Source organism: Pogoniulus pusillus, chromosome 28 (genome assembly GCF_015220805.1).
Source record: "Pogoniulus pusillus isolate bPogPus1 chromosome 28, bPogPus1.pri, whole genome shotgun sequence".
NCBI classification, from domain to species: Eukaryota; Metazoa; Chordata; class Aves; order Piciformes; family Lybiidae; genus Pogoniulus; species Pogoniulus pusillus.
The window spans coordinates 5,057,761-5,071,591 of NC_087291.1; the positions used below are offsets into that span (position 1 = coordinate 5,057,761).

At 45.2% G+C, this 13,831-nt stretch overlaps 1 protein-coding gene across 2 annotated transcripts in view; it reads left to right on the forward strand.

The window, feature by feature from the left end:
- TBC1D5 (TBC1 domain family member 5) overlaps positions 1–13,831 on the forward strand; it is a 407,277-nt gene that overhangs the window by 240,048 nt on the left and 153,398 nt on the right. For both annotated transcript variants that reach the window (XM_064166927.1, XM_064166928.1), the window contains exons 10-13: positions 565–667; positions 8,427–8,515; positions 12,238–12,288; positions 12,378–12,447. In XM_064166927.1, coding sequence (XP_064022997.1) covers positions 565–667; positions 8,427–8,515; positions 12,238–12,288; positions 12,378–12,447 — 313 coding nt within the window. The remainder of the gene's footprint in view (positions 1–564; positions 668–8,426; positions 8,516–12,237; positions 12,289–12,377; positions 12,448–13,831) is intronic.

The window sequence follows — 13,831 nt, forward strand, 5'->3', positions numbered from 1 at the left end:
TGTGTAGCAGACTGGTGTATATTAACATGGTTCTGAATGTTAGTTACAAAACAACACAGGTCTTTAGAATTATGCTTGTATTAGCAGCACCCACAATTCACAGAGCTGTCAAAAGGCAAACAAAGGAGGTGCTGTCTTGCCTAGAAGTGTTTCTAAAAGACCAGCAACTGAGATTCTGTGTGCTGCATTGTTTACTTTCACTGAGGATCAGAGGTGACCTCATTGCTGTCTACAACTACCTGAAGGCAGGCTGTAGCCAGGTGGGGTTGGTCTCTTCTGCCAGGCAAGCAGCAACAGAACAAGGAGACACAGTCTCAAGCTGTGCCAGGGGAGGTCTAGGCTGGATGTTAGGAGGAAGTTGTTGTCAGAGAGAGTGATTGGCATTGGAATGGGCTGCCCAGGGAGGTGGTGGAGTCACCATCCCTGGAGGTGTTGAAGCAAAGCCTGGCTGAGGCACTTAGTGCCATGGTCTAGTTGACTGGATGGGGCTGGGTGGTGGCTTGGACTGGATGATTTTGGAGGTCTCTTCCAACCTGGTTGATTCTATGACTCTATGATTTTCAGCTTTCCTGAAATGCAGTATTTCCAGCAAGAGAATGTGAGGAAAATTCTTACAGATGTTCTATTCTGCTACGCCAGAGAAAATGAGCAGCTGCTTTACAAACAGGTAAGGAAAATACTGTACAGGTGGCATTCATTGACTCAACATTTTCTATATGGTTTGACAGTAATGCAGTTATGTTGTATCCAGAGTTGTGTTGTAATGCTGAAGTAATCAAATAGCTGCTTGTCAGGTGGATTGTAAGAAGATGTTGCTGTTTAAGCTTTCCTGGAGCCCACATGCCCAGTGGAACAGAATTTAGGATGCTTCCCCCTGTCTCCTTCTCCCCATATGGAAAATTTTAGGCAGAAGAGTAACAGGGGTCAAACAAGCAAAGAACAGCCTTAAAGTGATTTGGAAGTTAAAAGGAAATTTTAACAATAACTAAATGGTATTTAAGGAAGGTTACAGAGATATAAGAGAAGGGAAGAGATACAGATCACAGGTATTAGGGGTTGGAAGGGACCCCAGGAGATCAGCGAGTCCAACCCCTCTGCCAGAGCAGGACCACACAGTCTAGCACAGATCAGAGAGGAACACATCCAGACAGGCCTTGAAAGGCTCCAGAGAAGGAGACTCCACAACCTCTCTGGGGAGCCTGTGCCAGTGCTCTGTGACCCTTACAGTAAAGAAGATCCTCCTTGTGTTGAGTTCCTCCTGTGCTGCAGCTTACACCCATTGCTCCTTGATCTGTCCTAGGGGACAAGTGAGCAGAGCCTGTCCCCCGCCTCCATCCTTGCCAGCCCTCAGATGTTTATAAACATTAATTAAATTCCCTCTCAGTCTTCTCTTCTCCAGACTAAACAGTCCCAGGTCCCTCAGCCTCTTCTCATAAGGCAGCCCTCCAGTCCCCTAATCATCCTCATAGGCCTCCGCTGTGGAGTTGCTGTCCCTGGAGGTGTTGAAGCAAAGCCTGGCTGAAGCACTTAGTGCCATGGTCTAGTTGACTGGCTAGGGCTGGGTGCTAGGTTGGACTGGATGAGCTTGGAGGTCTCTTCCAACCTGCTTGATTCTATGATTCTATCCTCTGCTTATTTCTCATGTTTGAGAGTGAGTAAGGAATAGCCTTGCATAAGGACAAGAAGAAAAAGGCTTTTGTGAGCTGTGTTTTGAAGGGAACTGATAATGAAAACACTTGAGCAGTATTCAGCCTCCCCTTTCTAGTGAATATAGGCCAGAGTGCTGATGATAGGAAAATTGAAGAGCACATTCCAGCTAATTTAGTCCAACATTTATTGAACAAGATGTATTATTTCCCTCTTTGATATGACTTTAAAGCAGCTAATTACCCTCTGCTGATATTTAAAATCATCATGATTCCTTATCAAGCAATGATACCTTCCTACATAAGGATGGAATATTGAGGCAGATCTATTTTTTTTTAAGGAAGAAAGCCCTGAGTTTCATCAGAAGCTGTTAAAGCTATTATTTTCTACTAGGTGACACCCTGTTTAACATAGACCATATTGTTAATAGTTATGGGATTTTATTGAATTAATGAGACTGTTATCATGTAGTAGAATGTCTTGCTGAGTTAATTGAAACTGCAGAGATTATATAAATGGTATTAATGAACTTTGACTGCCTGATGTCTCAGCTTTAATAAAGACTGCTTGGTGGGCTAAATGAACATAGGCAGATAAAAGAACAGGTTCAATTTTGTGAGCCTACAGGCTGTTGACAAAGAAAACATCTTCACCTCTTTTCAAGTGGTGTGCATTAATAGTGCAGTGATTTCAGGAAGGGGTTGCCACAGGACACAGGGGAGAGGTGAAGTGCAGAAAATTAAAGACATTTGGATCATCCTTTTCTGTTGATGTAATCTCTCTAAAGTGTGGTTCAGTATGTGAACCAAGTCTTGTGGTGCTGTGCCAAGTCCAGGAAACAGCAAATTACTGTGGCTCTCCTCTTGTTGTGGGCATGTGACACTTTGATTAGAATCATAGAATCAGCCAGGTTGGAAGAGACCTCCAAGATCATCCAGTCCAACCTAGCACCCAGCCCTATCCTGTCAACTAGACCATGGCACTAAGTGCCTCATCCAGGCTTTGCTTCAACACCTCCAGGAATGGTGACTCCACCACCTCCCTGGGAGTTTTTCCCTTGTCTTGCCTCATTTTTAAAGCATAGTTTTGTGTGTTTGCTTTAAAGTAATGCTCCTGTTACCTTACTGGTAACAATCCTACATCCTTTATCCTGTGTCCCCCTCTTTGCAGGTAACTTTTCTTTCATGTCAATCAGTGTCAATCCCTGAATTAGCCAATAGCAAGTATATAGTTTGTGGTGGTGACAGGATATGAGGTTTTCCCTCTTAACAAATACCTGTTTCATTCAGTGTTCCTGTCCTACTGTTTTTATTCATTTTGGGTTTACCATTGGCTCAAGCCTTCCTTCCCATAATAATGGCCACTGCATCAAAGCCTAACATATTTTCTTGAAAGTAATGATTTTCTTGAAAGTTTATGATGCCATAACTGAATGGGAAACCAGTGGGTGTAGTCTACCTTGACCTTAGCAAGGCCTTTGACACTATCTGCCATGATGTTTAAGTGAGCAAGCTGAGGAAGTGTGGGATGGAAGAGCAGACAGTGAGGTGGGTTAGGAACTGGTTGCAAGATAGAGTTCAGAGGGTGCTGATCAGTGGTGCCAGGTCCAGCTGGAGAGCTGTGACCAGTGGTGTCCCCCAGGGATCAGTGCTGGGGCCAGTCCTGTTCAACATCTTCACCAGTGACATTGATGAGGGCACAGAGTGTCTGCTCAGCAAGTTTGCTGACGACACCAAGCTGGGAGGCTTGGCTGAGACAGCTGCAGGCTGTGTGGCCATCCAGAGAGACCTGGAGAGACTGAGAGCTGGGCACAGAGGAACCAGATGAGGTTCAGCAAGGACAAGTGCAGAGTCCTGCATCTGGGGAGGAATAACAAACTCCACCAGCACAGGCTGGGAGGTGATCTGCTGGAGAGCAGCTCTGTGGAGAGGGACCTGGGGGTCCTGGTGGCTAACAAGTTCCCCATGGCACAGCAATGTGCCCTTGTGGCCAAGAAGGTCAATGGGATCCTGGGGTGTATTAGGAAGAGTGTGTCCAGCAGATCAAGGGAGGGTCTCCTCCTCCTCTACTCTGTCCTGACGAGACCTCATCTTGAATACTGTGTTTGGTTTTGGGCTCCTCAGTTGAAGAGGGACAGGGATCTGCTGGAGAGGGTCCAGCGGAGAGCTATGAGGATGATTAGGGGACAGGAGAGCATGGCTTATGAGGAGAGGCTGAGGGACCTGGGGCTGCTTAGTCTGGAGAAAAGACTTAGAGGGGATTTGATAAATGTTTATAAGTATCTGAAGGCTGCCAGGAGAGGGGGGACAGGCTCTGCTCACTGCTCCTTGGGACAGGACAAGGAGCAATGGGTGTAAGTTGCAGCAAAAGAGGTTCTGCCTCAACACAAGGGGGAACTTCTTTACTGTGAGGGTCCCAGAGCACTGGCACAGGCTGCCCAGAGAGGTTGTGGAGTCTCCTTCTCTGGAGCCTTTCAAGGCCTGTCTGGATGTGCTCCTCTGTGATCTGTGTTGGATAGGATTGTCCTGCTCTGGCAGGGGGGTTGGACTCAATTGATCTCTTTGAGTCCCTTCCAACCCCTAACATCCTATGATGCTATGATAATGAAGGTTGCTATTAGTTAATCAATAACAGATAACCTCCAAAACTGCTCTTACCTGGAAAAGAATAAAAAAAAACCAAAAAAGCCCAAATTAAGAAGTTTGTCTTCATCTTCAGTCTCCATCATAGCACTGCTCCTGTTGTCCTGTATCAGGGTTCCTCTGTTTCACTTGTATGACCACATCCAAGTGCTGCGTTTGCTATTACTACTAACGCTTGGTGCTAACATTTGGCCAGTAAATGAAAACTTAGGCTTCTGTCTGCTGGCATCTGTACAGGGCTCAATGTTTCTCTTTCAAAATACTTGGAAGAAGTTAGAGTTCTGTGAAAATTGGCATGCTTATAATGTAAACAAAGTGTATCTGAAGCTTGCACTTTATTGAAACTACTACATAGCATCAGCATAGAGTCTCACAAGAAGCAATCAGTAATGTTTGTTTAATATGCATGTATGCATGAAAGTTGTCTTTGTAGTAGAGTTTGTGGGGTTTTGACCAGCATGAAGTAACTTTTCATTTGAGGGGGGGAAAAAAATAGATGTTCTTGTCCTTAGCCACGTGGAGTAGAATGTTATGAAGCTGTTATTACAGATTCTAAAGACAGAAGTCTCTCTGGTCTCACTGAAAATTTAAATAGCAGCTGTAAATGTAAAATCTAAAGAGAATAGGATATTGTACTTAATAATATGTAAAAATTGTCCTTAGCATTCTTCCCTAAGACCAGTGCCAGAATTCTCCTCCTAGATCTGCTGGGAAGAAATCATGACAATGAAGCTGAATCACTGGGCTGACTGTTGTGCATTTGGTTGCCATTGGATAAGTCAATATGACTGTGAAATGCATTGATTGGGGGAAGTCTAGGCTGGATGTTGGGAGGAAGTTCTTCCCAGAGAGAGTGATTGGCATTGGAATGGGCTGCCCAGGGAGGTGGTGGAGTCGCCATCCCTGGAGGTGTTGAAGCAAAGCCTGGCTGAGGCACTTAGTGCCATGGTCTGGTTGATTGGGCAGGGCTGGGTGCTAGGTTGGCCTGACTGATCTTGGAGGTCTCTTCCAACCTGGTAGATTCTGTGATTCATTTTTCATTGGAAAAATGCTGTATTGCTGAGTTTATTTCTGAAGCAGAGACCATATTATGAAATCAATATTTTGTTGTAGCTGGGAAGTGTCATAAAATTATCTGAGTTCTGTCAACTTATTTATTAACACTAAAGAGTTGCAGTAAACTGCAGCATTGAAAGAATGTGTGTATGCATATTACACTGGTGGCTTCTCTTGCCAAGCTAAAAATCTCTAAACATTTGAAGTAGTCTTGTAACTGAAAGATCAGAGGTATCTTTTTGAAATCCTGATATTTCATCATCTGTTTGTTTTGCTTGTGTTGTATGTGGGCAGCCACATTATGATTCTACTTCTATTATAAAGTTGATATTATGTTGGAAGAATGTCTGATGTGCTTTTATCTTTTAGAACTAATTCTTATTTTATGTCCTCTTTCTTTTTCTTCAAGCTTATATGTTTACAGCTTAGGAGGTAGTTCTATTATCCAAGTTCTGGCATTTCCACTTCTCTTATTTCATGTTAGCATATCAGGGCGAATAAAAGATTAGACGTGGAGCTGTTAATTAACTGGGGGCTGTGAGTATATGTGAAAGTACAACTCAGGTTATCTACACTTCATTTACATAGATTTTCCTACTTATACACCTATCTCCCTCTTTCTCCCATTCCTTTCCCTCTTGGTATGACCATAAGGCTTTCAGAAATCTTAAGTCTTCAGTTTGTAATCTAACCTGTATTGTTGTGATAGAATCATAGAATCAACCAGGTTGGAAGAGACCTCCAAGATCATCCAGTCCAACCTAGCACCCAGCCCTATCCAATCAACTAGACCATGGCACTAAGTGCCTCATCCAGTCTTTTCTTGATGGGAAAATTTACAGCAGCTTGTGAAATCAAGTGGCTACATTCCAAGTTCCCTCCTCTTGGAGAGATCACTGTGACCACGGGCAGCCAAACAGGTCTCAACTCTTCTTCCCACACCCTTACATCCCCAAAAGTCTCCCCCTGCCTCTTCTATATGACTGACTCCCACTCCAGCCTGTAGCTTGCCTAGTTGCTACCTGCCACCTTAGTCCACCACTGAGAACCTAACTACTCTGGTGTAACCAACTTGCTCATCTGTGATACCCCCAATCCTCCTTTCCCCTGATGTAATCTGGGGGAAGGGACCAATTACCTGCTGAAGGAGTTTCATTATGCAGTCTGTAGTTGCTGCTTGCCAACTGGGTTGCACCTGCTTCTGCTCCTGATAACAAATTGACAAGCCCAGGTGAATCAATATAAATCAAGTTGTCTTCCTGGTGAGCTCCAGGTAAATGGCTCACTTGGGTAGCTCAGACATGATTCCAAAGCTGGCTCAGGTCCTCAACTGTCCACTCATTTTTTGGTTTCTGTATTTTTTTCAGTACCTTAATCTGGATTGCTCATACAAGTAGTAGGTTGTAATGAAATAGTGCCAAGTCTTCTATGCGTTGTGTTGTAATGAGTTCATTTTAGGCTGAGGGAGCTGGGGTTCTTTAGCCTGGAGAAGAGGAGGCTCAGGGGAGACCTCATTGTTGTCTACAACTACCTGAAGGGAGGCTGTAGCCAGGTGGGGTTGGTCTCTTCTGCCAGGCAAGCAGCAACAGAACAAGGGGACACAGTCTCAAGTTGTGCCAGGGGAGGTCTAGGCTGGATGTTAGGAGGAAGTTGTTGTCAGAGAGAGTGACTGGCATTGGAATGGGCTGCCCAGGGAGGTGGTGGAGTCACTATCCCTGGAGGTGTTGAAGCAAAGCCTGGCTGAGGCACTTAGTGCCATGGTCTGGTTGACTGGATGGGGCTGGGTGCTAGGTTGGCCTGGATGATCTTGGAGGTCTCTTCCAACCTGGTTGATTCTATGCTTCTATGATTCTATGATTTTTAGTATTGACATAATGATTTTAAAAAGAGAAAAGAAAAAACTCTCATGCATTTCTCCTGCCCATTTCAAACATGCATGGTTCATTTTCTGATTCCCCAAATAGCTGCCCTTGTTGCCTCCAAGAGCTACAGCTGAGCTTGGGCTTGGAACACTGTCAAGTTTTTTTAAAAAAGTATTTCTAAATTTTGTAATTTGTCCCTGTTGCAGTTCATAGAACCATAGAATCAGTCAGGGTTGGAAGGGACCACAAGGATCAGCCAGTTCCAACCCCCCTGCCATGCCCAGGGACACCCTAGCCTAGAGCAGGCTGCCCACAGCCTCATCCAGCCTGGCCTTAAACACCTCCAGCCATGGGGCCTCAACCACCTCCCTGGGCAACCCATTCCAGCCTCTCACCACTCTCCTGCTCAGCAACTTCCTCCTCACGTCCAGACTTACTCTCCCCACTTCCCGGTTTCCTCCATTCCCCCCAGTCCTGTCACTCCCTGAGAGCCTAAAAAGTCCCTCCCCAGCTTTTCCGTAGGCCCCCTTAAGATAGTGGAAGGCCACAAGAAGGTCACCTGGGAGCCTCCTCTGCTCCAGACTGCACAGCCCCAACTCTTTCAGTCTGTGCTCACAGCAGAGCTGCTCCAGTCCTCTGAGCATCCTCCTGGCCCTTCACTGGACACACTCCAGCATCTCCACATCCCTCTTGTAATGGGGGCTCCAGAACTGGATGCAGTACTCCAGATGGGGTCTCAGCAGAGCAGAGTAGAGGAGGAGAATCACCTCCCTCCACCTGCTGACCACACTTCTGCTGCTGCAGCCCAGGCTCTGGTTGGCTTTCTGGGCTGCAAGTGCACACTGCTGGCTCATGCTGAGCTTCTCATCCACCAGTTCTTTGTATGATGATTACAGTAGTCATAAATAAAATCCATGTTTATGAACATAGATCTTGGAGTAAACTGCCAGGTGCAGAGTTGACTACCATTGCCAATTTGTTGTCTGTTGTGTTACAAAAATGAAGAATAACTTCCTTCCTATATTCTGGAAGAACAAACACTTGGATTTAATCAGTTTAAGGTAAAAGCCATTGATTATTAAACCATTCTTTTAAGAATGTAAATGTTCCTGCTTTTACTTAGTCTGCATTTAATACTGCTGGCTGCTTGATGCTCTGCATTAGGAGATGCTATATGACTGGAAAATCTTACTATACTTTTGCTTCTTTTCATGTTTAGGGTATGCATGAACTTTTGGCTCCCATTGTGTTTATCCTGCATTGTGACCACCAAGCTTTTTCACACGCCAGTGAAGCTGCACAACCAAGGCAAGCAATATGTTCTCTTTGTATAGCATTAAAAATCTTAAGTTTAAATGAAAATACCAAATCAGCAATTGACTGGAGTAGAAGTTATGGATATGTTGCACTCCATTCTTTCTTTGTAATAATGTCTTGGATGAAATTCTGTCAGAACTTGTTGCATCCTCATGTTTCAATGCTTATTTTCATCTTCCCTACTACAGCCTCTGAAAGGGGGATTCAAAGGGCAGATGTTGTCTCCTTCATAGATTTTAGCTGGCAAAAAAAGGAGAGACAAAAAACCCAAGGAGGATATTCATCAGAAGCTGACATACCTGTCTACCATTTCACCTCCATCTTCTTGCCAGACATGGCAAGCCTGGATGTTAGGAAGAAGTTCTTTACAGAGAGGGTGATTTGCCATTGGAATGGGCTGCTTAGGGAGGTGGTGGAGTCACCATCCCTGGAGGTGTTCAAGACTGGAAGAGGCACTTAGTGCCATGGTCTAGTTGATTTGATAGGCTGGAGTGGATGATCTTGGAGATCCCTTCCAACATGGTTGATTCTATGGTTTTGATTTTGTCTCTGCAGAGAGGAGGCAGAGCAGAGAACTACACTCACAGATCAGACATTGCTAACTCTCTTTTGTCTTATTATATAAGAGAAGAAAAACCACTGTAGACAAATTGTTGTGGCTGGCATTTCTTTCATCACCAGCAGTATTGTAGCTGCAATATGTGGCTACCCTTTGACTTGGGACTACCATGAAGTTTAGCTAATGCTTCTCTGTTTTGCTCAACCTCTGTGTGTGTGCATGTAATCATACACAGGTATATAAAATATTACAGCACACATAATTGTCAACCAAATTAAGATGATTTTTTTTACTTGCCTGTATATAAAGGGTTGGGTTTTTTTAAGTGGAAACTTGATGCCTTCTTGTATCACTTGTGGTACTTGGATCATTTATTTTCATTTGTTTGGGGCTTTTTTTTTTCACTTTTAGATTCCAGCAGTGAGTAAGAGCCACTTTAATTACCTCTGTTAGCACTCTTCAACATGATTGTCCAAAGGCAGTTAAACATAAGCAATCATAGAATCATAGAATGTCAGGGGCTGGAAGGGACCCCAAAAGATCATCTGGTCCAGCCCCCCCTGCCAGAGCAGGGTCACCCAGAGCAGACCACAGTAGAACACATCCAGATGGTTCTTGAGTATCTCCAGAGAGGGAGACTCCACAACCCCCCTGGGCAGCCTGTTCCAGTGCTCTGTCACCCTCACAGAGTGAAAATTCTTCCTCAGGTTCACATGGAACCTCCTATACCTCAGCTTCCACCCATTGTCCCTTGGCCTGTCCCTGGGCATCACCCAGCAGAGCCTCCTGGCACTCACCCTGCACATATTTATAAACATGAATGAGGTCACCTCTCAGCCTCCTCCTCTCCAAGCAGCACAGCCCCAGCTCCATCAGGCTCCCCTCATAAGGAAGACATTTAGCTTCCTTAATCATTTTTGTGTCTCTGTGCTGGACTCTGTCAAGCAGCTCCCTGTCCTTCTTGAACTGGGGGTGCCCAGAACTGGACACAATACTCCAGATGAGGCCTCCCCAGGGCAGTGTGCAGAAGGAGGACCTCCCTTGACCTACTAACCACAGCCCTTCTGTGATGGTTTGGGTGTTCCCTGCCCCCCCACACTTTAGGAATTACCCAGACTAGACTCAGCCAGCTCTGGGAATATAAATGAAGCTATTTATTTACAGCTAGCACAATATACAAGCAGATATTTACAGTATATACAGTTATAGACAGAGATATACAAGGTAAAAGGGAATACAGAAACACAGCAGCCCTACCAGAAACCTGAGTCCCCAGGAGGGGCTCTCAACCACCCCTGCACCTTCCCCCTGCCCCTCTCAACCTTCCCCCAGTCCCAAGGAAGAACAGAGGTTCAGCCAAGAGGTTATGAAGCAAAGGTGGGTTAGTGCAAATGGAAGGTGAGGTTAGGGAGCTGCAGCTCAGTCAGAAGCCCAAGGCAGAGTGAGACAAAACGGCGAGAGTGTTCTCTAATGTTTTCCTTTCTTCTTCAGCAAGACTCTGAGGGGAGCAGACATCACCACTGTTTTCCTTTCACAGCCTATGATCTAGTTCTTCTCACCAAAACATTCTAGCTAGCTTCAAATTATCACACCTTCTAATCCACCCCAGAATGGCATCGGCCTTCCTGGCCACAAGAGCACACTGCTGGCTCATGGCTATCCTTCCATCTACTGGGACTCTCCAAGTCCTTTTCCCCTTCACTGCTGTCCAGCAGGTCAGTCCCTAACCTATAGTGATAGGTGGGAGACTATTTCCAAGTGTGTGCCTTTATTTAGTTATTATTTATGAGATTTAACAAGGCCAAGTGCAGGGTTCTGCACTTTGGCCACAACAACCCCAAGCAGCACTACAGGCTGGGGACTGAGTGGCTGAGAGCAGCCAGGAGGAAAGGGATCTGGGGGTGCTGATAGACAGTAGCTAAAGATGAGCCAGCAGTGTGCCCAGGTGGCCAAGAGAGCCAATGGCATCCTGGCCTGCATCAGGAGCATTGTGGCCAGCAGGACAAGGGAGGTTATTCTGCCCCTGTACTCAGCACTGGTCAGGCCACCCCTTGAGTGCTGTGTCCAGTTCTGGGCCCCTCAATTCAAGAGAGATGTTGAGGTGCTGGAAGGTGTCCAGACAATGGTGACAAAGCTGGTGAGGGGCCTGGAACACAAACCCTATGAGGAGAGGCTGAGGGAGCTGGGGGTGTGCAGCCTGGAGGAGACTCAGAGGTGACCTCATTGCTGTCTCCAGCTGCCTGAAGGGACATTGTAGCCAGGTGGGGATTGGTCTCTTCACCCAGGCAACCAGCAATAGAACAAGGGGACACAGTCTCAAGTTGTGCCAGGGTAGGTAAAGGCTGGATGTTAGGAGGAAGTTCTTCCCAGAGAGAGTGATTGGCATTGGAATGGGCTGCCCAGGGAGGTGGTGGAGTCACTGTCCCTGGAGGTGTTAAAGCAAAGTCTGGATGAGGCACTTAGTGAAAAGGTCTGGTTGATTTGCTAGGGCTGGGTGCTGGGTTATCCTGGCTGATCTTCGAGGTCTCTTCCAACCTGCTTGATTCTATGATTCTATTCAATGTCTGTCCTCTGATATCCCAAAGCTGCATTGCTCTTCATTGCAACACAGCTTACAATAACACTGTTACATGCAGCATTCTGTTCCATCCCCACTATGAAAGTAAAGCTAAGCAGCAAAGTGGATGGAAAAGAGGTGCTGTCACTGATTAATTACTGTTAAAGTACAATAAAAATACAGGCTATTAAAACAAAGTAAATTAATGTTTTGATACTGCATATTTGACCAGTAACCACATTTTTGTTGTTGTTGTTGTTGTTGTTTGGGACAAACAGTGATAGATTGTGCAGCAATCAATTATTCTAGATCAAGCATATTCAAATAATACATTGTGACATTCAGTAATTTGTTATTTGGAATAATTAGATGGTGACTTCATTGTAGTGCAGACAAGGCAGCTAATTTGTTTTTGATCTTTACAAAAAGGGAAGACTTCATTTGTTCAATGGAGTTGCTCTTTTTAATTAAAAAGGCTACTTTTCTCATTTGCACTTTATATGAAAGTTGGCTTATAAATACATAATAGTGCAGGCAGAACATTGACCAGAAATAAACAGTCACATTTGGATTGTTCACTGTTGCTTCATTTTTCAGTGATGAAATGAAAGTTCTTCTGAATCCTGACTATCTGGAACATGATGCCTAGTAAGTTTCAGCAACTTGTTTTACATCCCATTTGCTCTTCTATGTAATTCACTCTTTAACACCAACTTGCTGTTTTCTTTCCCCTTCAGTGCAATGTTCACACATCTTATGAAAACTGCAGAACATTGGTTTTCAACTTTTGAACATGACAGTCAGAAGGTAAATATTGCTCTAAAGTGTGTTTTTTGGGGGGGTGTTTTTAAGGAAATGTGATTTTAAATGTGATTTAAGTAATGTGAAGCTAATAAGGCATCTTCTTTTAACTTGGTTAAAGCAGGATCAGCTAAATTTGCATCTGTTAGACATTCTTCTGAATCTGGGCATCACAGGATGTTAGGGGTTGGAAGGGAACCGAGGAGATCATTGAGTCCAACCCCACTGCCAGAGCAGGACCACACAATCTAGCACAGATCATCACAGAGGAACACATCCAGACAGGCCTTGAAAGGCTTCACAGAAGGAGACTCCACAACCTCTCTGGGCAGCCTGTGCCAGTGCTCTGGGACCCTTACAGTAAAGAAGTTCCCCCTTGTGTTGAGGCAGAACCTCTTTTGCTGCAATTTACACCCATTGCTCCTTGTCCTATCCCAGAGAGCAGTGAGCAGAGCCTGTGCCCCCTCTCCTGACCCTCAGCCTCAGATATTTATAAACATTGATTAAATCCTCTCTAAGTCTTCTCCAGACTAAAAAGCCCCAGGTCCCTCAGCCTCTCCTCATCAAGCAGTGCTCCAGTCCCCTAATCATCCTCATAGCCATCTACTGGACCTTCTCTAGCAGATCCCTGTACTTCTTAAGCTGGGGAGCCCAAAATTGAACACAGTATTCAAGATGGGGTCGCACCAGGGCAGAGTAGAGGGGAAGGAGAACCTCCCTTGATCTGCTGGACACACTCTTCTTAATACACCCCAGGATCCCATTGGCCTTCTTGGCCACAAGGGCACATTGCTGTGCCATGGGGAACTTGTTAGCCACCAGGACCCTCTCCACAGGGCTGCTCTCCAGCAGATCACCTCCCAGCCTGTACTGGTGCAGTTTATGATTCCTTCCCAGGTGCAGGACTCTGCACTTGTCCCTGTTGAACCTCATTTGGTTCCTCTGTGCCCAGCTCTCAGTCTATCCAGGTCTCACTGGGGAGTCATACCTAACTTGTGGAAAGGCTTCCAGTTGAGAGGTCCTCACTGCTGAAATACTGACAATCTTCCACCAGGTTTTGACTTGGTAATCGAAAGCCTAATGTGCAGAGATTCTGCTATGTATGCTCCATATGTTCTTGTGTAGGATTTGAAAGAATGACTGTCATGGGCACATCTATGTGACCAAAACCTGTGCAAATGCTGTGTTAAATAAATGCAGATAGGCAGCGTTTAGCATAATGAGGCTGGAATTGTTTTCAGTTTTTTGCAACATGAACAATTTGCTGTGAAACCAAAGCCTTGTTCATAGATTATCAGTCAGAGGCCAGGATGCATCTTTCCCTGGCTTCCTCATTCTGTCTTTGTACTTGTTTTCTTCTTGTTCTCAGGGTGTTCAGCCAGAGGGAGTG